Below are 25000 nucleotides of genomic sequence, written 5' to 3'. Positions count from 1 at the left end.
CGAATAAGCGCCGCACTTGTAGCGCGAAAAATTAAATAAGCGCCGCGGCGCTTATTCGAGTAAATACGGTACACGCCCGCTCTGCAGACAAGAGAGTATTTTTAAACTCATTCAATTCAGGTATCTCGGCTGATTTTGCACAGCTGATTTTGCAATTCAGTAAGTGGAAAATAAAACCGTTTCGAATATAACGATTTACCTGGCAAAGACCATCTCCTATTGGCAGAGGTTTAGATCTGTCAAATACACCTGTCATCAAAAAGGCCCGTATTAGCTCCACAATTTGCATCAAGGAAAATGTGACAGAAATTAAGGAAGTTACCAATATTATCAAGTCCAAGAAATCCTCCGCCAAATATGTTCTTCCCTTCCGGGTCCTTTTTGTTCACCCACCTATCAAAGGAAATTACATTAAGTATCAAAACACATTTTCATTTCTTTGCTTCAAGTGATCAGCCTTGCAGGGTATGATAGGGGTTTTGCCACTGAAGACAGAAGTAAAATCGGAGATGCATGTAACTGGAAAAATTCTTGTGAGTCGCAATGTGATCTATATATTGTAGAAGACGTTCAACACCCAAAAAGAGCACAAGTGACAAAAGAAGAAGGAGCAAAAGGTGATCTATATTTTGTTCTTCTCCTCACCAAGTAAAGTTCAGCAGAAGTTTCTGGAAGCACTTCGCAAGGAAGACGGTATCCTTCTTTCCATACTTTCCAGTGAGTTCGTAAACGCGGTAACAGGCTAGAGCATGCACAGGTGGATTGACGTCACTGAACGCGAACTCATAAGCAGGAATCTGTCCGTTTGGCGCCATATATGTCTCGCGAAGGAACAGGATCAACTGATCCTTTGCGAATTCGGGATCCACTTTACACAACGGAAGCATGTGGAATGCTAAATCCCACGAGGCATACTAGAAGAGAAGAAAAGTCGGTCTGAATTTTTTCTAGCCAACAGATCAAACGCCCTTTCCACATCTACGTAAAGCAGGCATTAAAATACATCATGAGGCACAAAGCGAGAGGGACGCAAAATAGCAACCCAACCTACACCTAAAATCACTGAATTGCGAAATCTCGATCGATCTGCATGCATTTCCCGCACTTGGTAAAGATCATTTGATGGCCATAATCTTGTATAAACAGCGGTACACAATACCAACTTTAAATCCTACTTGGTCGATTTATTGTTTTTTAAACTCTATTAAGCATCTGTGATTAATCAAAGCAATTGATATTTTGGTTTAGGTTAAAGGAACATCAAAACTCGATTAATTTCACAATGCGGAGATACGTACCCAGGGGTATTCCCATTTGTCAGGCATGGATATCACGTCTTTGTTATGAAGATATTTCCATTCTGAGTTCCTCCCCTTTAGTCGATTGGTAGGTGGGCAAGGCATACTGGGATCACCTTTCAGCCACTCGTCAATGACGTAATAGTAAAATTGCTTGCTCCACAGTAATCCCGCGTAGGCCTGGCGCGAGACTTCCATTTCCTCATCTGAGAGGGCACCTGTTGACAAAAGAATTAACTCAAGTTGTATAATTTACTTAAAACTCATTAGAAGGAAGGCTACAATCAGGTCTCATTCGTATTTCTATAAGTATAGGATATAATTCAAGTGTTACTTAATAAATAACCACTCGGTCTCTATCATGCATAAAATTTTCAATGAGTCACTTTCCTGGTTGTCATTGTATATAGTTGTACAAATCACTTCGTCATATCAGTTGCACAGAGCAATGATAAAAAAGCGAGTCTCTTATTTGTTTCAATCTAATCTTCTCTCAATATCAAAAGTTGCAATGGCAAAACTGCAAAACAGATGTATTCTTAATTTTCCGTTGCTCCTTTTCTTACCGCTTTTACGCCTTCATGATGCATCCTTTAGAGATCTGTGGCCAGTGAATCTTACCTGGTATAATGGTATTGTAAAACTCGTCGGCTTCGTGCTTTCTCTGGGACACGATATCATCAAACACCGCGGTAGAGGTTGGCGGAACCATTTGATCTTTGTGAGCTGTAAGATGACATCGAATGACTTGCTGTCCCCCTGGTGGGACAGTAAGAACATAACGCGCTGCCATCTTTGTGCCTTCCTTACTTGGATTGACAGCCTCGATCTCGTTCTCGATAATATATCGATGGAAGGCGTCTTTAGTGAAATGCGATGACGTTGATGATTTGAAGAGTTTCTGTGGAGGGAAATGAGAAATCAACAAAGCTGAAGTTTGCAAGCCCCAGAGGCAGAAATTTTCCCTTTCGCACGCCTTGGGCTTGCCTCAGGAATTTTCTTGAGCTTGTGTGAACGAAGCGAAGGTGAAGGCGAAGGCGAAGGCGAAACAGAGGCGCACCGAGCCTATATTTTTTATTACTCTCAGGCAACTATTTTCACTCTGGAGACCTCATAAAATAATGTAATAAAAGAGGTGTAACAATACAGGTGGATTCAAATTACCTTGGAGTTAGTTTCATTTTCTGTGAAGATCAGCTCTGGTATTAGGCCGTCAGGATCCGCACTTACGGAAAATGTGTATTTTCCTAAACTGTCATGAGAGCATTCCACTTGTTTGGGAGCTGTTTGCACCATAATTGGCTTCCTCTTGCATACTTTGGACTTGGAATCAGTCATGGATGAGCAGCTCACGTGATCACAACCCCAGCTCCATGTGTTTCGGAACCACAGTGTTGGTAGCACATGCAACCGAGCTTCTTCAGGTCCGCGGTTTTCAACGGTAATTTTAACAAGGATTTCATCGGTTGTGTTCTTAGCGTATTCAGCAAAAACGTTCCAATAGCGTCCGTCTTCAAACACTCCTAAGTAAACAGTAAACACATTAAATAGATTCTACAAAAACAAAGGTCCAAGAATTTGGATGAAGTTGTTGTCAACTTCTAGCAACGTTAAGCGAGTATTCAGTAAAATTAGCTGGGATGGCTCAGTTGGACGAACTTTTGTCTGAGGATCCGAAGTGGTTAGTTTCTAGAGAAATTGAGGTGCTGTATTGGTGGGAAACTGAGTAAAACACAAAAAAATTGTTTTCATCAAACGAGTTGATACATGCCATATTTCCACCGCGAGAAGATGAAACGGTTGGCGATTCGAGCGCTAGCCCACCGTCTGAGCGAAGTAGGGAATTCTGTGTTGTTCAGTTGAGGCTTATACGAAGTCACCCTGCCAGAAGAGCCTTACTTAACTCGACGAGAAAGAAAGGACTCTGCAGAAATCGTGTAAACTCTTTGTTGAGTGTGCGCAAGCCGTTGTTTGAAGATATATTGTCTTCGCCATATTGATTTTCGTACTGAAGTCTCGATTTTGAACTTCGCCTCGTCAAAAACACGATGTGTGCGCTGTCTAAACCGGTTTGACCGGAGTGACTACTCCAGAAACTTGGGCTGCGGTGACTTAAAAGACTTGGCACGATTTCTGCAGAGCCTCTTTTGCTCGCCCTCTGCTGATGCTTTTTTGTATGAGACGATACTCCTTATAAACTTCTTGGAAAAGAAAAAATACGTTGTGTCTTACCGGTGTCGGTCAATTCAAATTCTCTGTCTTGTTTAGTTCTTTCTTTATTCTCTGTGACCAGTTTAACGTAAGGATATTCCCGCTGTGGGTATTTGTATAAACCTTTCATGTAAGAATGAGTCGGAGTTGAATCCAGATAGTAGTAGCATTCCTTTACATCCTCCCCATGGTTACCTGTTGCATTTTGGGTAAAAAAGAAAAAGAGTACTTGATGAAGAGTGTCAAAAATTGCGAGTGCTCTGACCAATCACAGCAGGCGCAAACAGTGAGATAAACAACCATAGATCAATCAAGCTTTCGAAGGAATTACAAAATACTTCCTTGAAGCGCGGGAAGAAACCCGGCTTGCGAGTCCGGCAAGAAGGGTTTTCATTGTGCTTCTCAGTGGTTGAGAAAGTTATGGGTGGTTTTTAAGCCAAATCAAACCGCGACAGAAACACAAAAGTTGTTAAATTTTATTTTCCTTTGTTTTGCTATACTTCAAGCATCACAAAAAATACGTTACTTGGTACAAGTTTGCCGAGTTGAGATGGTTAGTTATTCAGTGATATTAAAAGACAAAATATTTAAGAACTTCGCGAGACTTGGGAAAAAATCCCCCAAAAGATTGCTGTATATTTGTGGTGCAATTTGGTAAACAAAGAAATAAAAAAGTTGATGATGGATGGTAAAATTTGGCGGATTATTGATCAATGTTCAGTTCATTAAGCCGCTGAAGCTGTCAACAACAGCAAAAGCCGATGACTTAAAACCTGCCACTCTCATCTCTCTCTTATAAGTCGGCGTTTGTTCACCGAGAACATCTATAATATTTTGAAAGCGTTCTCTCGCCATGAATTATTAAGGTAGCCAATTAATTTCCTACGTGACCAGTAATGTCACGGGTGCATAAATTAAAAAAAGATAAGATAAACGATCACTTAAACTGGAAATACACCTTGTTCAATCCTTGTCATAGCGTCTTGTAATAGCTAGGAGGACTTACCCTCGGTTCCAGTGAGTCCGAAGAGCCTTTCTTTCAGAATGGGGTCATTTTCATTCCACAAAGCCAAACAAAAGCACAGACGACATTCCCTGTCCGTGATTCCTAGCAAACCATCCTCTCCCCAGCGATAAGCACGTGATCTTGCCTGGTCATGAGGAAAATACTCCCAGCTGAAAATCAAATAATGGAGTCATAACATTGCTAAAGCGCTTTGCAATCCACCGAAATGGTCAAATGAAAGAGACGAGAATTCTATACAGAGTTAAACGTACGCGAAAATCGTCAGTTTTTTAAGTCTAAACACCTCTGTAATGTGACAAGAAAATTGGTAGCAAATGAAGCCTATTGAGTTTGGACATTTCAGTGTCATCTTTGTGGCAGATGAACTGATCAACGGAGTCTTTCTGTCTTGTCGGGCTATCATGTGATTGATTGTGGGCTAAGTTACATAACTTTTTACTGCTGAGAAGACATTTCAAGAGGTAACCCCTTTTCTTCGATAGTAACGAAGAGTAATCTTAAAACGAAAAAGCGACAAAAAAAGTTAAACTGAAGCGGATGCCGTTTAACTTTTAACTTTTCTGTCGGACTAGCATATGATTTGGGATCTTGGAATTTTTTGATTGTGAGAAGGTTACATAACTTATAGCTGAGAAGATCTGAAAAGCATTTGAAGGAATAACTTTTTTCTCCGATATTAACAAAGAGTGACCTTAAAACCAAATTGGCATAAATTTTAGAAAGAGATCATAGAGTATAAATAAATACATCGAAAGAACCCTCCAAAAGCAGAGAGAAAAAGTCTAGAATGATATCGAACGAATTTTGTTTCAAAATGGTTCCGCTGCCCTTTAGAAACATGAGAGGATTATATTATTTTCCGTTATAGATGATTCAGCTCGATTTCATAAAATACGCCAACGAAAATAAATGTCATTTCGGTGCAACAAAATGGGTCGAAAAAAAGTTATTTCTTTCTACATCAATGTAACGGAGGAGTTATCTCTGTAGTTACGAAATGAGAGAATTCAAGGATTTTTCAAAGGTGTTTTTTTTTTTCGGTGATAAGATTTGGATGGGGCTTTGTATATTAATTGCTTTTTCCTGAATAGAACTCGCTCCTGGGGGCGGTTTCTCGAAAGTCCCGAAACTTTACGGGCCATTTTCGGGTGTCACAGTTCACGGAGAGTATTTAATTCGTCAAACTTCACAGTTATTTTTCTTTTTGTTACCTTGTAAACGTGTTAAAAGACCGGCTTTCCAAAACAAGCGGTTGGCAATTTCACAGATGGCTTTTCGGGGCCCTGGAACTTGAAATTTTCAAAAATTGAAGGAAATGCGTATTCGAAACCTAAGACAGAACTGAACATTATAATTTCTTGGCTCTTTGCTTGGTTTATAAAATTCTTTTTCATATTGTAATATGCTTTCATCTCTCCATCTCAATTGTTATCATATTAGTATTTGAAAATGGATTTTGCAGTCCGGGGTCAAGGGTCCATCTGTGACAGAACACCACATGTCGCAAAAAAAAACAGGGCGTTATGCAAGACCACGTAGGAAACCCGAAGAACGAATCTGCTCTTTACACTATGCAAAAAGGAAACGGAAGATGAGAAACACTTTATAGCTCCTTGTCCTTTTTTGATCATGAAAAAGGAAGCTCATTTTTTGAATGCTTATAAAATCAGTTTTAAATTCTCATAGTGAAAATGCCGACATAAATTAAATTTTTGACACTTTTCGACCCTTAAACTAAAAATGACAGCTACAGAAAATAATTGCAAAGAACATTTTTGATTGCTTTGAAATAAGGAACTTAAAGTTGCATGACTGTTGAAAATATTAAGTGTATTTGGGTGGATGTCAATGTACAATGTATAAGACACCAAATAAAAAAAAATGTATAAATTCATGTATGTCACAAAACAATTGCATCAGCTTTGTTTTTTCGCCCGATATCCAGTCTATAAAAGCAGACAGCAACTCTGGTAAAAAGAAGAATCATTTAGGAATATTTGTCTTGCAAGGAGGATGACTCAATTTGGCTATGGGATTACTATAAACTGAGACAAAAAGAACAAAAAAACAAAAAAAAAGAAACGTAAACAATACCAACCAGGCCCCATCCTTTGAGTAATCCTCTCGGACCGTTCCCCATTGCCTCTCTGACAAAAAAGGCCCCCATTCTCTCCATGCCTGATCTGGGTCATTCTTGTCTTCTTCAAGCCGTTTGCTCTCCTCTGGTAGGCTCTTCCACTCTGAATCACCTGACTCAAGTCGCATTATCTCAGGGTGATTTTCCTCATTGCCAACTAAACCCATTTTTGTACGTCGGGCGTTGAGGCGATTTTGGACAGACTCAAAGGAAGAGTAGCCATTTTTAAAATGGTCCCACAACTTGCGTAGAACAGGTCTCTTCGTCTCTTGCCTGAAAACGTTTTCTTTATCGGGAAGTCTTGAAAGGTCGGACATTGAAAGCGAGTGACGTCTCTTGAGTGCGTGCTTGTTTTGTATCTTTTCCTTAGAGATTTCTCTATTGTCACTTTGCAGAGACCTTTTTTTGCGATGGAAGAAATGGTTAAAATTATTCATGTCTTACTCAACACAGCTCTGCCTAAGACTAGTCTGGTGTCAAATTAACCTCTCTGGAGCTTGTTGATACTAGTTTGATCTTCGCAACTTACTACAATAATAGAGCGATACAAAATGACGTGCGTTGAAATATAAGTCTATTAAGTCTTATATTCCAGGATAACGGTCGGGCGCTACACGGCGTGCTGAACGTGTGGGGATTGGCATGAAACGCGATGCACGTGTACGTTCACACTGAATGTGAATGACGCATCAAAGCACGATACCGATATTTTATTCTGACCAAAGCTCACGTGTACACCACGCTTTATCAGCTGAAATGCGAAATAAGTAGGTATATTATTCAAAATATTGGCCTTAATACTGAACTCCAAGAAGGTTCGAAAAAACCTATTACCTGGGGTCAGGAAAAATCTCTGCCACATCTCAACAATTCTAATTAGCGCATACTCAAACCCATTTGCTGTGATCTTTGGGCAGAGAGGGGCTGTTGCTTAATGCTTCAATTTTAGGGAAAAAAGGTCAAAAGTGGATTTTCTATCTAGACCACCGATGAATCAGAAGTACCCAACGAGAGAAATTTCAATATTCAGAAGTACCCAACGAGAGAAATTTCAATATTGACTTGTCGTTGCTTGCAACGATTAATTGACATCTAATAAGAGGTTTATAGTTAATAATGAACTACCGTGGGAAAATAATACACGCTCTTCACAGCCAGCTAGCACTAAATATCTATGAGAAGATCCGTTTAGAGGATGCTTTTTCCCAGCCAGCACAACTCATGAAAAACTGGTTTTCCCAGCAAGTTCTCATCGCACTGTTTTGCCAGCCAGGAATAGTAAGAGTAACTTTGTTTCGTATCATTATAAATCAATTTTAATTAAATTGAGTAATTTATTAAATTAAAATTGCCGGAGGGAAAAGGGGGCTTTGAAGGTAAAGTACAAATTCACTCTAAATGACAGCAGAACAGACAACTATTGTTTGCTGACAAAGAAAACTTTAATAAATAACCAAAACTGCCTGTTTTTAAATTGAAAGCATTTTTTCCAAAACAAAGTTTTTTTTTGCACGCTTCTAACAGTAATTTCATTTTAAAGTATTCTCCAGCCAGAATTGATCTCCAAAACCGATATGTAAGCTATTAGTGCACACAAAAAAATTTGCCAGCTATCTATCCGTCGATAACCAAGGAAGACTCTAGCCTGACCTAAGATTCCCAGCCAGGTCGACTCAAGTCTGCAGAGCGGATATTCTGCGGAGCGGATCCCGTGGGTACTTCTGATGAATCAAGAGTAGAGCACGTATCATGCTATTTGCCAACACCCATGTATCTTACACGAGATCACTCGTCAAACTTGATAAACGTGACAACCGGGCAACTCAAATTGGATTAACGGAAACTGGAAGAAACGAAAACCTTTGTCATGATGAAGAATACAAGGCGGACCATTGGAAACCAAAATGCACCGGGTTGTTTCTTGCTATCAGCTGCATTTCCAATCACAGACAACTTCCGCGAACCTCAAGAAACTTCATGATTGATTTGTACTTGAACATGCCAGGATTTCATTGCAATCTCGCCATTGCTCATCTATGAAACTTTTTCATTGCATTCGGCAGACAAAAGCTAAATTTGCAGTAATAAAAATTATCCGTGTAATTTCCTTAAAACTACAATGTACGTGAGTATTTTAAAGTTCTTCTTTTCCCGCGGAATCGATAATTACCATGATTTGTTGCGTAGCATTTTTATTTCGCAATGGTCGAATGGCGCCAGTTTATTTTGTTGGGCCAAGTGAGACCGAAATCTATTGGTTGTCGTGCTGCTGAAACCGATTTCAGATCACTTCAACCTTGTTTCCACAAAAAATGAAATTTAGTTTTCTATGCTCCGTGTAATTCCCTCAAAACCACCGATGATATAACAATTAAACATGCGTCTTTCCTGCTGAACCCATGCATGACTAAAAAACAACGGAAGTCATGTGAGACTAAATGTTTGTTACTTCAGTCAAAGTAGAAATTCTGTGAACATGACGAAGCGTAATTTTTAACGCGGGATTTTTATCCCGAAAATAAAGGGATCAGCACCGCGGATGTTTCAAACATGAAATCTAAATAATATTCTTTAAAGTTCCTGGAATTAACATTTGCAGAAACGTTTATGACGATGAAATACTCCAAGGGTTAGCTGTGAAGAAAAGCCAATCAACTGGCATATTATCTTATCATTTATTTTATCGATATTCTACTGCTTTTCAAGCCCAAACAGATTTCTAGCTTTAGCTATCTTTGTAATCATGCGAAAACTTTACAATGGATGACATTTGCAGCATCACCAGTCACTTAGTTTGCCGGGGGGTTATCCAAAAATACTCTAGATGGTTTTCAGGTCCTAAAAGAGGCCGGGGAAAACTGACTCCGACCACTTATCCTGAGCCCGGCTTTTCTTTTCTCGGCCCATCCCACGAAAAATGAATGGCTCCTCAAATAAAATCACCGACTAAAATAAATCACTACAGAAAGAATTGAAATGAGTGTATATTTTCTCTGTTCGTTTCTCCACTGTTTTGAAATTACCTTGAGTGGCGAATTTATTTGACCCTTGATCGGGTTATTCAAGTGAAAGTCAGGGATAGCATTACAGTGGATTTCCTTTGATATTGTAGTGAAACTTCCCCAGAGAGTTCAAGTCTCGGCCGAAAACCAGAATTTATAAACATCCGGGTTTTAGAGCGACACTCATCTTAGCACGTGCTGTTCACACGACCAATGAGCAAGTCTATACGAACTCTATCCTCATCGTACTCCGAGAAATGCGAAAACGCGGAGGAAAGCATACTTTTAAGATAAGACTTAAGAAGACACGGTACAAATTATTTTAAATTTTCATTTTTTAATTTCTACATAACAGACTGGAATAGTATTCCATTGAACATTATGCATGCACCTTCATTAAGCAGTTTTAAATCCTTTCATGATAAGATCATTTGTGTCAATTTTAAATCAGATGTAACTCGTGAGTGACAAGTATGTAATTTAATTCGATTAACCTTGGGGCGTATTTAAATTTTATTTCATAATCTTTAGTGTCAATTTTGGCATGCAATTTAATTAGGCTAGTTTTGGCCCGCAATTAAACTTTATTTCTTAATTTTTAGAATGTTTAATATTGGAGAACATTCTTTTTATGGGAATTTGGGTTTTCCCAATTATTCTCCCGTCATGCACTTTTTGTATCTTCTGTAATTTTTTAAAACTTGTATCAGCACGACAAAGTATCATTAAACTTAAACTAAACTTCTGCCTGCATGTTCGCATTCGACTTTACTCATAGAGTGCACGTGTACGCAAGTCGCGTGAAGTTAAACGAGGTCGTGTGGCGGCCGAGGGATCAGCAGCGGCGTTCCCAGTTTTCAGTCCTGCTCTAACCATTAGCTGCAGTTATTCTCTGGGGCTGAAACTTCACGACCGGCTGTGCTTATAAAGAGCAAACTGGTCTGCCTCATGCCAATTGGCTACCCAGTGTTATAAAATTGTTAACTTAATCGCTATCATCAGCCCCTAAGGAGGGCGGCCCAGAAAGTTTACTTGCAAACCTGTGTACAGATAAACTGAGGTACTCCTCACTTTTATCAGGTTATCACGCTCCCATCGGGAGAAATGCCTATTATTCTCAGTAGTCAGTCTATCGCCCCCTAAACATCCATTTTCTTTACTATTTTGACGCTTGTATCGCGCATTCACGCTTGAATAGTCCGCTGCAATGGCTCATTGATATGCGTAAATGTCGCACCATTTCTCCCGATGTGACAGTTGTTTTTTTTCTCAGGGGGCATATCAATCAGCGTAGATGTCGCGAGCCGGAATGTGAAAGAGGGCAATGGGAAATCGGTGTCTGGTGTCTGCACGAGACAGAAAAGCTTTGAACATGCTACGTTCGGTGCGTCAGTGGTTAAGAAACGACGACGGCTACGGCAACGACAACGCCAAAAAGCAGTAATATTATTGGTTAAAAGAAACAAAATGATCGTGCTGCACGTGCGGCACGCATTTTTGAACATTTCTCTTCCGTACTCTTCAAAACTACTCCGTGAAATGAACAAATTTAAGGTTTTGACGACAACGTGGACGAACTACAATGGATCTTTCAGTCTCTCCCTTTACTTCAAATCCGTCCTTACCAATCGAATTATAGGACACTTCGCACATATTGTATAATGCAAACAAGATTGAATAATCCCGAAATAAATAGAATAGCTCAAACGTATATTTTGAAGTGACGTTTTCGTCCCCGTAGCCGTCGTGGTTTCTTAAACTCCCTACTGACTGTGAGGCTTTCACGGTAAAATTCAAATTATTTTCGTCTTTGGAGTCGTGGGGCTGAGATCTGGACATCATTCGCACCCGTTTACGCGTTCGGGTGCGCATTTATCATCATGAAAAATGTGAGCCTCCACGAGTTCAAGGATGACCCACCAAGTTGTCGGGCTAAATTTCAAATTTGTAGTAAAAACCGTTTCAGTTTCAAGTAACTGAAACCTTAAGTAAGAGAAACCTTAAGCTAAACGCGTTAAGAACATGCCTAAATATGCTAGTTGTTCGTTGACAAAATCCATCAATTTGTTGAAGGGTTTTACAGATCGGTCTGAGCAAGAAACCCTCTAAAAAAGGATCGCGTCTCATGGAATCTTTACTTCATCAGGCACTTCACCATTTACATCACCAGTGAGAAGCTTAGAGGCATATTAAAAAAACAATTGGTATTTTCAAACATTTTAAAATCGAACAAACAGAAAGATCGAACAGCGCCCGATTGTTTGCAAGCAACACGTTACCGAGTTTGTCAGCGATACTCTGCCACAATGATATCAAGTTCACACACTACTGACAATTCCTAACTTAAAACAAAGGCGTTTTTGTTGTTTCATCGACTCCAGAACTCACAGGATGTTTGCTTAGTCATCATGGACTAGAACAAGATATCGCCTGTCTCGGGTATGACGAGTGTCAGCAGTTATAAATCGAGAGATTTAGCACTTTCACGTGTACAGCAAACGCCTAACGCTGATTAAGTAAAATTTGCATTTTGTCAAAAGTGGAAGAAACTCGTTTGATGCAAGTTCATTAGTTGTCTGTTAGCTACAGGTATCGAGGAACTTCTCATAAGAGAGAGGCGAGTTAGAATAAGATAGTTTTCCGCACGCTTTTTGGCAAACAGTAGAATTCTGTTTCCCGTTCACCGTTTCACGTTAAAGCGATACGAAATCTAGAACTCTCGAATTTCGCCGCCATAACAACAGTAAATCACTTTCTTTACCTATGACCCTGTTTTGAACTTTTCCCTCCTCACCTTGGAAAAAAAAAACCATAAACTGAAATAAGAGATTGCAAATGCAAAAGGAGAGATCGTGCTAGTGAGTTGCGAGTTAACGTAACCCCTTGAGTTGACCGGCTCAAAATAAAGACGTTGTTCGATCATTGACTCTCAGCCAGGGTATGTTCTTTTTTGAACGTTCTTATAAAAAAGGTTGTTATAAAAGCGCGTATACAATCAAAATGTGGGTAAATCAAATTGACGCTGAATACTATCAGAGCATTTCCCGACTGAGTGATATTATGTGCCTCGAATACTAGCAAATTCAAGAACCAGGGGCACCCAACGAGAATATAGTTCAAAACCACTTAGACATTGCATTGTTAAACGTATTTTAGTATTTAAACGGTACTTATAGGCATATTTTTATCCCCTAAAAATGCATGGTTTCATCTATTCGGATTTCCTGGCTGAAAGTCTAGTGATCCGAAAATTACAGGGATCAAAAGTTACCTTTTCGAAAATTTAGCCAGGAAAAAGGCTCCCGAAAATTCTAGGTGACCTTGTTAGGGTAAAAATCTGTTAAAATTGGGCAATTATACCATTTTTCAGGTGTTCGAAAATCCTAGGAGAGGCAGGCAAGCAAGAAATTTTACAACAAATGTTCCGAAAATTCTAGATCTCAAATCGACTTCCGAAGAGAAATTTCCGAATATTGACATTGGGTACCCCTGAAGAAACCCATGAAAACGCAAAAGATGGAGTTCAACTGACAGGAGTCGAAAAACTGAGCGACAAACTAGACCACTATAATGGGTATAGAGGTGATTTTCAAGGACAGACTTGATCTGTTTCTAGCTTAGAACTTGTGAACCCAGTTCAGTTAAGACTTCAGAGGACAATTAAAGCTGGATATAACAGAGTTAGGCGAGACTCAGAAAATTGCCCTTTAGTGGAGAATTTGGCATCAGCTGCAGTGATCTAGCAGAATAAATGTTTGCACTTGTGGTCAGATTTGATAAAATCTTACCCGACTGATTAATGGCAAACAACACAGACAGAACGAGACTGTCAAAAGGGTTAGTTACCTTGCCTTTATCTCCGAGAGATCTTCGTATAAGTCGTGATGTCTAAGGATAGTTGACAACTCAACTGCCAAAGTTAAAAGTGACTCGGATCACGCTCAGCACCGTGCACATTTCGCCCATTTGTTACCATTAGCCTCAACTGAAGCCTGTTGACATCCGCCTGATATTTGTTGCTGCAAATGGTAAACGCGTTTAAACAGGTTGCTCTTGTCTTGGGCCAGCAAAAGACTGTGGATTCTTTTTCTCAATTACTGATATAAATCAAGGCATGACGACTGAATTAACGCTGAAAAACAGTGACTTGTCCGAAAGTTAATACTACATGTAATGATACTACTAAATTGTACTATTAATAGTTTTAATGTATTTTTCTTTTTTCGGTACCATTATTCCATGTGAACATGTGTTTGTAACCGGCAATTTTACGAGTTATTTAGCTATGCTATTTTTAGGTGGGATCTGTTCCAGCTAATCCTTTTGTAAAGTGTTGTAATGAATATTGTTGTAGTTGTTGTTGCACCAACTATGAATACAACTGATCGTAGTCGATGTCTTAATCACAACTAATCAGGGGCGGATCCAGTATTTTTCTTAGGGGAGGGTGCACCACAAAGGAATAGCGTATACCAGTTGTATTAGAAAGCCTCAGGTCAACTCGGGGGGGGGGGGGGGGGGGAATTGCGCACCCCCTGAACCCTCCCCCTTGATCCGTTAACTTAACGTATTTCTCACAGTTTGGATGGTAGAATTTAGCAATTTCAGTTCAAAAGCACCCAAAACACAAAGCGCCTAACCTTCAGAAAACTGCAGCATAAGTGATCAGTGTTAGAGCCAGACTTTTCGAACCTGGTTACTGCCCTGAGTGTTTCTGATTCCGGTAATATCTTATTTTCTTCTTTTCGCATTTCAATATGAACGCCACAAAAGTCGCCCATAACAAAAGTTTGAAAAAGGAATTTGTGTGTTGCAGAAAATGCTCGTTTACTTTGTACCAATACCTACCGGCACGTAGCATATGAAAGGAAAAATGATTAACATTGGGAAATGATAAATTGTTTGTCATCCCATGAATACCGGCGAAGGAACTGGCAACATGTTTTGAAGTGAAGCTGCTTGTGCCATATTTTTGTTACTTAGTGTTTAGGCACTTGCTCTGCACGTGCTAAAATTTTGTCTCGTATATGCGAGACACGATGACCGAATCCATCTTGCCGCTTAAGAAGAGATTCCCCATGCAAACACGCGCAAAGAACAAGGTCGTTGTCACTCCAAATCGCGGCACCATCGCTTCAGTAACATCGAGAAAACGAAGTCACACAAGTATTGTGTTAATAGTAAAAAGGATGCTCAAGAAAGTAGTTGTTTTTAGAAAGACGAAGAGATTCTGTGTAAGTGTTGATAGTGCTACGTTAAGTGATTTCTGGTACGCCCAGATACATAAAATCCCGAAAAATGGCCTAAAAATCTATCCGGAAATTCTCCAAACAATGTAAATAAATCCCACTTTTATCCCTAAAAATCTCGAAATTTATTAGAAAATTTTCGAAATAATCAGATAATTTGCATAAAATGTGAGAATCTTGTGACCTGTGGTCAAAGTGCATGCAAACACCTTCAAAATGGTTCAAAATGTTGAGCTTCCTCTGCTTTCAGGCCTTACTGTGATGCTAACGAGGCATGCTGGAAACATAACTAACGTATGGGCTAAACCACTGACCAGTGGTATGTGAATGGCAAGAGATCGCTTGGAAACAGTGAAAGAAGCTTCTTAGAACCACCCAAATTTGTTTTTATGCTATCGGAAAGGAAAGGAACTTTATTTAAGTGTCTAGTGGATTTAGCGCTGGAGCACTAATTGGGGGCACTGTAAAGTGAAATTAACAATTTTAACACAACAAGTCAAATGTTGGTTTTTGAGGAGAGGGGAAACCGGAGTACCCGGAGAAAACCTCTCGGTGCAGGGTAGAGAACCAACAAACTCAACACACACATGACGCCGAGTCGAGGAATCGAACCTGGGCCACATTGGTGGGAGGCGAGTGCTCTTACCACTGCGCCATCCCTGCACCCCCTAAATCATTCTAAATCCGGATTTTTGATAAGCATTCTAAATCCGGATTTCTGTATCTAGGCCTGATCTCTGGCCACTTGTTTTTCACTGCCAACGAGACTCAAAAGCGATCGCATTTCTTCGCGTTTTGGCAAGTTAAATACCGGTAAAATGGATTTGGATTTGATTGGTTCATTGCATTCTTTGCTCTTCTGTCAATATCCGTACTGTTTTTGTTGCAGCAAATGCTAGAGTAGAAGTGTCAAACTAGGACGGTTCACGTATGCCTAACGATGGACACTACATGCACGACCTCATCATTAGGCGATAAGACCATCAACAAAGCCCTTCTCAAATTACTAAGCCAACCGTGTAACAGCTGGAATAGGTCTGAAATAGGGGAATCAAATATTTGGTCAGGCCTGAAATGTGGTAGGTTGGTCTGAAACAGGGTAAGGGTTTCGGGAAGAGGGCCGCACACCCCCATCCAATTTTTCTGAGAGTCTCCCCACCCCCACCCGGGCGTGAGAGCCAGGACAGAAACCGGCACAGTGGTTAGGGAGTTTGTCAGTAGATCCGAAGATTCCTTGTTCAAGACCCGTTCTGAGCACTCTTTGAATTTAATACTGGTAGTCATTGGGTTTTTCTTAAAAGAGCTCGGTTGCACTTCAAGGTTGCACAGCCAACTGCTTTGCCTCCGGCCAGTGCACGGTTGCAGTTCAGTTCTGTTGTTTTGTTGACTTGATGTTTTTTTATGTTGGTCTCTTTGTGTTTGCCTGTCTTTTATCATTATATTTGTGCTTCCTTGAATCGACTTTTTTCCTTTAGACATAAAATTCTTTATTCTGCCTCTTACTTATTTTCTGGGGAGCATTGTACCTTTCTCAAGTCTATTACTTATTTCATGTATCTCTATTTACGTGTCGCACAAATAAACTATTTCAGTTGTCAGTTGAAGTTTTCGTTTCATTGTCCCTGAGAGCCGTGAAAGGTCATTTAATCATGTATGAACATCACCACAATCTTAGGGCTGGAAGGTGAAATTGTCACTTTTCAAGTCTTCAAAACGATGTTTCGGCCTAGCGCCCAAGCGGGTTTGAAGGTAGACTCTGCAAGCGACATCACAGCCAGCCGAAGCTTGGTAGGTATACGATTTATAGACTTTGTATGGGAAAATAAACTTTGAGCTTATCATACTAAAGTAAGCTGCAGAAATAAACTGTAGAAATAAACTTCACTCACTTACGGTTGTCCTCGTCTTTTCCGGTGCAAATCGAAGCGTAAATTTAACTGTGTCCGTTTTGGACGGGTTTGTGGCTTACGTATTTTTACGATGTCGTTGGTTGTCATTTTCCCTCATAAAGCGAACTTGAAGGTCGGTGGCTCTCGGCGATCTCGTCCCACAAATTGCGTTCCACAAAGCGGACTAAATCGCCATAAAAACACCACAGCCTTAAGGCCAGATAAATTTCCTATCACATCAACTCCACTCCAGGCCCGGGTTGCTCGAAGCATGGTTAGCGCTAACCAGTGTTAAATACCATAGAAACCTGTAGGTTTTAATACCTCTTAACCAAAGGTTAACGCTAACCACGCTTCGAGCAACCGGCCCCAGGATAGCACGGCGATTTTTAGCGGATAAATTCCAAATAATGTTCGGCTATCTATAATCTTCCCATGCGCTAGCCTGTTTGGGTGGCTATGGCAGTTGGAGATTACATCCTGCACTCTCATTGGCCAACTTTAAACACTGTTGATTAAACTGGCCAAGCTCTAATTGAGCAGATTGAGCTCTGATTGAGCTCTGATTGTACAGAAAAGACGAGGACAACCGTACGCAGAGGTGAGTGAAGTTTTACTTCTACATTTACAGCTTATTTTAGCATTCATAAGATCAGTTAATCTTCCCATACAAAGGCTATAAATAGTAAACCAAGCGTGGGCAGGCAGGTACAAAACACAGGTCGCAGGTCATTGTTTTACCAATACAGAAAGTATCCTAGACATTCAATTCATAAAAGCTACATGCATGTAAACTTCGTGTCTAATAAGGCCTAAACAAAAGTTTTTATGCCTAAGATTAGCTTTTATGAATGTTGTCACCTGTGGTTTGTACCTGCCGAGCGTGGGCTGCTTGTACGACGTAAGATAGGCGACTCTTAATCACAACAAGGTCGGTATTTAAAAGATTTCTTTCGCTCTAGAATCGATTCTCGCCTCTCACTTTTCAAATACTAAACTTGCAGCAGATGAGTTTCAGAAAGTCCAGCCAAAAAGGTGTTTGCGTTTTGGCCTTCCAGGCACATTTGATAATTGCTTGTGATTGCTTGATCAGAATTCGACTGATTCGAGTTGTTGCCAAAAAAGGAACCATAGTTGCTGTTGCAGTAAATGGCCGATCCCTGTTTAACTGAAATCAGAGGCATCTCTGTGGGGCCTCAATCCACAGGGGCGGATCGGATCCATACCGGTTTCCACCGTTTTACGGAATTCGGTCAGAAACACGTGAAAGGGGACTTGAGAGGGTTAAAATCCATAAAATTCTCGAGGGTGAGTATGCCCCCGAACTCCCAAGAAACTCGTTCGTTGTTTTGAAAACCGGTCTTAATCTTGAAAATACCAGAGGCTGCTGCTGACAAAGAAAAAAGTAGCAATAATGTGTCAGTCTCAAAATAGTAACAATCTGTCGAATTAACAAATCGAAAGTGGTTCAGCGTTGTCTGTACTCTTATCGACAACTATATTCGTCATCACAGTGGTCAAAATGTTGTGAACTCACGAGGCGCAGCCAATTGGTTTATTTCCCAAAATGAGCGTTCCTGGTTGGCTATTACATTGCGTGACACATTGACGCGAGCATGGCGCGAGCAGCGTTGTCTAGACTCTTATCGACAACAGCAAATTAGCCAATCAGATTGCGCTATTACAAGAACAATAAAAGCAAGGTGACACACGCTAACACCAACCCGGTGTGGGCGTGATGTGTTGGCCACACCGGGTTGGTGTTAGCGTGTGTCACCTTGCTTTTATTGTTGCTATTACAAGCAATTGTCGTAAAAAAAGACATTGATAAGTGGGGGGAGAGAGAGGGTCTGTCGCTTCCGCAACTCCTTTGCAGGATGTCGCGAAAAACTGTAAACTAACTGATGGACACGCAAACCAGCGACTTGACTCGACTATGTTTCCGACTCATGATCCCCTAGCAGGAGCTCATGACCTCCTGCCCCGAGTGGTCCATTGATAAATTATTGCTTTATACGGCCGTTGATCTAAGAACTACATAACTGCAATCGGACACTGAACTATCTTGAAGGCCGGACTGAGTGTCTGCCCCTCTGCTACCCTTCTTTTCTTTTGTTTTTCTTGTATTATCGGCCACTTCAACAGACTTCAAGGTAAGCACCAGTTCAAGCAATGCTAAGTTGACAATGTTTGAATTGTTGGTCAGAGTGAACAAGGCCCCAATGATATCTGAAGTGATATCTCATTTCTACTTTATAGGGTTCATGATTTAGAAAACGCGGCGACCACGAGAGCACAATCAGTTGCCACTAAGGTGTCGACTACTAAGCAATAACATTACCGTAACAAAATGAGAACAAGGCTAGGCTCAAACGCGAACAGTGTATTTTTTCAAAGCCTTGTTAGTGTGTGTTCTTTTTTTAAACTTGGTATGTGGAATAGCGGGGCTGTTAGCAATCGGCAAAACGGCGAAACGAGAATCGACGTAACGAATTTTCTTATGTTTTTGATGTCACTTCATTGAAAAAAATAAGAACTTCCTTATCTTTGGACCGCAAAATCTTGCACGACAATTTTCGTCCGCTAACACCAGAAGAACCGGAAATCTGATTTGCGGCAATTTAGAATGAACCGGGGTAAACGTGTTTCCTTTGTATAATTAAATTTCTCTACATAGGCGTGATAAAAAAGGTTGACTTCTAAGTCCGAAATCGCTTATCCCTGTAAAGGGTTTGCGGATCGAAAAAAGGATCCGTTAAAAGTTGCTTTACATTGAGCATCTGAATCTGCACCTGTCCCGAAGCACTGAAAAGCTTAAGACCCCTCGCCTCGACCTTGAATAAAACATAAAACATAGTGGGTAGCGACAAAGCTAACAGAGCGGAGGACCCAAGATAGGAAAAAGGCGCAAAAAAAAAAACTAACTAGGAAACGGAGAAAAAATGTCATTCAACATGATGACCCTCCTAAAACCACTTCTTGTGACGTCGACAACGACTACGACTATGTGCGACTACGACGACTGCTACTGCTGCTTCTACGACTACTTCTACGACGACGACTATTACTACAGGAAAAAGGAAAAAAACAGAAAAAAATGTTACGCAGAGTACCAGCCACCCAGTAACCGAAGGCACGACTTTACTGCACAAAGACAGTGAGCATTTCACGAGTACTTGACGCTCTTATTCACTAATTAGCCGATGCTGACGACCAGCCAGCAAGGTAAAACTCTAAACCAGAAGTAGTATAAAACATTGTAAAATACAGCTTAATTGAACCACTGATAATAAATAATAATTGGTTATTGAACAACTGAGGAGCTGCCTTAGCGACAGTGGAACACTGTTAGCACACACAAAAATTAAGCTACTGCGAGCAAACACATCTATCTGAACGTCACTCGAACGTGACATGGCTACATTTAAATTCAGTAATAGGAATACGTTTCATCAGTTAACTTTCGACCCCGGCCCGGATATTGCGTTTTCAGTTGGCATTCTGATTGGGTCAATAGATCTCTAGCTGGCATTCACTGGTTGTAAAATTCTCCACAACAACTACTGGGCATTAAAGCGCCGCTTGAATTTAAAAATTTCACGAAATTTTCTCCCTTGACTTTGATAACAAAAAGTTAACTCTCACATGACTTCCGTTGTTTTTTGGTCCGCAATGCATGGGGTTCCCTTGCTTAATAAATTTGTCCCGCAGGAAAGACGCATGTAATATATGTGGTTTTGAGGGAATTACACGGAGCATAACTTTTGTGTCGAGCATATAACTTCTTTGTCGAGATAACTTTGTTGGAAGTCAAGATTGGAATGATCTGAAATCGGATTCGACGGCACGACAACCAGTAGATCGTCGTCTCATTTGTCCCAACAAACTGAAACACTATTCGGATATTGGCAAATGATAATAATTCTAAGCTTAAGTAAAACAATGAATTATGTCAATTAATCGATTCCTCGGGAAAAGAACTTAATAACACTCACGCAATTGGTGGACCAGGTTTAATTTAAGGACATTACACAGGGACACCCAACGTCAATTTTCGGAAAATATCTGTTCGGAAGACGATTTGAGATCTAGAATTTTCGGAACATTTGTTGTAAAATTTCTTGCTTGCCTTCCTGTCCTAGGATTGCCCATTTTTAATGGATTTTTACCCTAAAAGGTCACCTAGAATTTTCGGGAGCCTTTTTTCTGGCTGAAATTTTCGAAAAGGTAAGTTTTGATCCCTATACTTTTCGGATTTATAGACTTTCAGCTAGGAAATTCGAACAGATGAAAAATTTTTAGGGGATAAAAATATGCCTATATCTACCGTCTAAATACTAAAATACGTTTAACAATGCTATGTTTAGCGGTTTTGAACTATATTCTCGTTGGGTGCCCCTGATTACATTACACGGATATTACAATTATTAGAAATTAAGCTTTTGTCTGGCGAATGCAGTCAAGTAGCTATGTAATTGGGCCGCGGAGTGATTGCAGCGAACTTTACTGGCATGTTAGTAAATCAATCGTTAAGATTTAAATTACCGAAACGATATCGATACAATTAAGGCTCACAGAAGTTGTCTGTGATCGGAAATGTAGCTAATAGTGAGGAAGGCCAATGATCAGCATGTGTATTCTACATCATGACTAAGGTTTTCATTTCTTCCGGTTTCCGTTAATCCAGTTTGAGTGGCCCGTTTGTCACGTTTGTTAAGTTTGACGGGTGAAACTTGGGTGTTGGCAAATAACATGGTACGTGTCCTACTCTTGCCTCTTCAGTAGTCTAGATAAAAAAATCCAGTGGCACTTTTGACATTTTCCCTAACATTAATACATAAAACACCAACCGCTTTCTGTCCATAGCTCTCAGCAAATGGTTTTAAGTATGCGCTAATTAAAGTGTTGAGAAGGCAGCGATTTTTCCTGACCCCTAGGTTTTTCGAACCTTATTGGAGTTATGGGTTAGGGTTAATGGGCCTTCAGGCTCGTAACAGAGACTTTACCTTTACCTTTTTTATTGGAGTTATTAAGGACAATATTTTGAATTAACCATCCTTACACCTGCTTATTTCACATTTCAGTTGATAAGGCGTGGGGTACACGAAAGCTTTGTTGGGAATAAAATATCGTTATGGTGCCTTGATGCTTCAGTCTCCTTCAATGTGAACCACACGCGTGCGTCACGTTTCATGCCAATCACGCCGAGTAGCGCCCGACCGTTATCCTGGAATATAAGTAAAGGAAATGAAATAATCGATTTATATTTCAACACAAGTCATTTGTATTGCTATATAATTGCAGTAAATTGCGAAGATCAATCTAGTATCAACGTGCATCAGTGAGGTTAACTTGACACCAGACTAGTCTTAGGCAGAGCTGTGTTGAGTCAGACATGGATAACTTTAACCAGTTCTTCCTCCGCAAAAGGTCGCTGCAAAGTGGCAATCGCGAAATATTTAAAGAAAAGTCACACAACAAGCACGCACTCCGCAAGCGTCGTCACTCGCTTTCAATGTGCGACCTTTGGAGATTTCCAGATAAAGAAAACACTTTCAAGCAAGAGACAAAGAGACCTGTTCTACGCAAGTTGTGGGACCATTTTAAAAATGGCTACTCCTCCCTTGAGTCTGTCCAAAATCTCCTCAACGCGCGGCTTTCAAGAATGGGTTCAATTGGCAATGAGATAATGCGACTTGAGTCAAGTGATTCAGAGTGGAAGAGCCTACCAGAGGAGAGCAAACGGCTTGAAGAAGACAAGAATGACCCAGATCAGGCATGGAGAGAATGGGGGCCTTTTTTGTCAGAGAGGCAATGGGGAACGGTTCGCGAAGATTACTCAAAGGATGGGACCTGGTTCGTATTGTTTACTTTTCATTTTGTTTTATGTTTTTTCTCTGTCAGTTTTTGATAAACCTTCATCGTAATCCCATAATTAACTTGAGTCATCCATCCCGCAAGATGATTCTAATAAACAACAGGAGTAAAATGAAAACTAAGCTAAATTGTTTTGTGGCACGATATTGTTCATTCAAGGACCCTTGACCCCGAACTGCAAAGATAAGATTTCCTAATATAATTATGATGACAACATTTGAGATGGAGAGAAGAAACCAAACTGCAATCTAAAAATTAATCTTGTCTACTGGGAGACAAGGGGCTGGAATTATAAACCAAACAAAAAGTCTAGAGATTATAACCTCCCATACTGTTTAATAAGTGGCGTACTACATGACACTCTTGGAGGTAAAAACAGGTCCGGTTTCCTTCAACTTTTGGAAAGTTAATGAGATTGTTGAGAGTTACAAGAACGTAATTAAGAGCCTCGTCTCCTTCCTGCTAAAATCTTCAGAAAATCCTTCAATTGTCTCATTTGTTCAGTGAGCTCCAGAAAGAACTTCTCCGTTATACATGAAACTTAAAATAAGATCATTTCTTTGGCTTATTTCATTGCCTCGATATAAAAACTCTTTGAAATTTGTGTATTTTTCAGGTCAGTTATGAAATCGAGCTGAATCATAAAAACAACTTCGGAAAATCCTTGCCCAAATTGTTTTATTTCTTGAATTCCGGAAAGAATTCCTTCGTTGCATTAAATGTAGAAAGAAATAACTTTTTCAGCCCACTGTATTGCACCGAAATGACATTAATTTACATTTTCGTATTTTTCTGGTCATCAATGAAATATAGCTGAGCTGAGTCATACATAACAGGAAATAATTAATGTCAATCTCTCATATTTCTTTTAAGAAAGCGTCATGTTTTTGGAGGAAGCTCAAGAGCATCGGAACCAAATTGCAAAAAGACTTCGTGAGATATTCTAGACCTTCTCTTTCTGCTTTTGGCGGGGATTTCGTAACCAGTTAAACCTGCACGTACTAAGTACACGAAGTTCCGGTGCATTTATTATTTATACTTTATAATCTCTATCTAAAATTTACGCCACTTTCATTTTAAGATCACTCTTCTTGAATATCAAAGAAAAGTTTATCTCTGGAAATGTCATTTTTAGATCTCCTCGGGGATAAAAAGTTAGGTAACAATCAATCATACGATCGTCCGATAGGAAAGACTCCTGCCACAAAGAACAAACGGTTTTCGCGTAAGTTAAATCTGTATAGAATTTTGGTCTCATTTCATTTAATCTCGGTATTTGACCGTTTTGGTGGATCACAAAGCGCTTTATAATTAGCAGTGTTATAACTCTGGTTACAATCATTAACACGATACACGCGTAACAATCTGACGTCAATTATTTGATTTTCAGCTGGGAGTATTTTCCTCACGACCAGGCAAGATCACGTGCTTATCGCTGGGGAGAAGATGGTTTGCTAGGAATCACGGACAGGGAATGTCGTCTGTGTTTTTGTTTGGCTTTATGGAATGAAAATGACCCCATTCTGAAAGAAAGGCTCTTTGGACTCACTGGAACCGAAGGTAAGTCCTTCTAGCTATTTTGCAAGAGGCTATGACAAGGAGTGAACTAGTTGCATCACGTTTCCTTAGACCTAATAATTTTGTCATTGTTATTTCCTCGCATATATTAATAAGATAATTTATGCATCTGTAACGTAATCAAGACGTGGCTCCTAGTAGTCGTTGTTGTCAGCTCCAGCTTAATGAACTAAAAATTATCCATCATCATTTTTTCATATTTTTGCCGAGCTTTCTGTAGAACAAATGTTCGACAATCTGTTGCTTTCTTGCAAGACCGAATCGAACATTTTCATACTCTCTTTTAAAATCAATCATCCCCTCAATCATCAATCGCATATTGAAAACTTGTACTGTGTAAGGTACTTGTTGCAATGCGTGTAGTTTAGCGAAACAAATAAATGAAAATAAATATGAATGTTTGCTTTTTCGTCGCGGTTTGGTTTCCTACACAAGAAAAACCAGTCGCGACTCGCAGGCGGGTATTTTCCCGCGCTTCAAGAAGTATTTTGTAATTGCTTCGAAAGCTTGATTGATCGCACTGTTTTCCGCCTGCTGTGATTGGTCAGCGCACTCGCAATTTTTGACACTCTTCATCCAGTACTCTTTTTCTTTTTTACCCAACAGGCAACCATGGTGAGGATGTGAAGGAATGCTACTACTACCTGGATTCAACTCCGACTCATTCTTACATGAAAGGTTTATACAAATACCCACAGCGAGAATATCCCTATGTTAAACTGGTCACAGAGA

The 25000-nt window shown here is 40.0% G+C and overlaps 2 protein-coding genes across 5 annotated transcripts in view; one reads left to right on the top strand and one right to left on the bottom strand.

Moving 5' to 3' along the window:
- The window catches only part of LOC138047089 (uncharacterized), an 18872-nt gene extending 5253 nt beyond the window's left edge, over positions 1-13619 (bottom strand). Inside the window, exons 1-10 of one of the 4 annotated variants that reach the window (XM_068893792.1) lie at positions 13522-13619; positions 6635-7072; positions 4516-4685; positions 3531-3704; positions 2463-2821; positions 1920-2199; positions 1299-1516; positions 646-914; positions 323-393; positions 200-249 (exon numbers count right to left, since the gene is read on the bottom strand). In XM_068893792.1, coding sequence (XP_068749893.1) covers positions 200-249; positions 323-393; positions 646-914; positions 1299-1516; positions 1920-2199; positions 2463-2821; positions 3531-3704; positions 4516-4685; positions 6635-6990 — 1947 coding nt within the window. In that variant the 5' untranslated portion in view covers positions 6991-7072; positions 13522-13619. Of the gene's footprint in view, positions 1-199; positions 250-322; positions 394-645; positions 915-1298; positions 1517-1919; positions 2200-2462; positions 2822-3530; positions 3705-4515; positions 4686-4787; positions 4901-6634; positions 7254-7507; positions 7534-13521 lie in introns of those variants that run through there. The other 3 variants (XM_068893793.1, XM_068893791.1, XM_068893794.1) reach the window with 3 other exon arrangements.
- Positions 13620-22122: 8503 nt separating this feature from the next.
- The window catches only part of LOC138044791 (uncharacterized), a 14296-nt gene continuing 11418 nt past the window's right edge, over positions 22123-25000 (top strand). The window contains exons 1-3 of the mRNA XM_068891211.1: positions 22123-22669; positions 24081-24250; positions 24875-25000. The exon at positions 24875-25000 is cut by the window's right edge and continues 48 nt beyond it. Coding sequence (XP_068747312.1) covers positions 22209-22669; positions 24081-24250; positions 24875-25000 — 757 coding nt within the window. The 5' untranslated portion in view covers positions 22123-22208. The remainder of the gene's footprint in view (positions 22670-24080; positions 24251-24874) is intronic.

This window comes from Montipora capricornis, chromosome 4 (assembly GCF_036669925.1).
Source record: "Montipora capricornis isolate CH-2021 chromosome 4, ASM3666992v2, whole genome shotgun sequence".
In the NCBI taxonomy this organism is placed as follows: Eukaryota; Metazoa; Cnidaria; class Anthozoa; order Scleractinia; family Acroporidae; genus Montipora; species Montipora capricornis.
The sequence above is the reverse complement of the archived record's forward strand: the minus strand, read 5'-3'. Positions and strand labels throughout refer to the sequence as shown.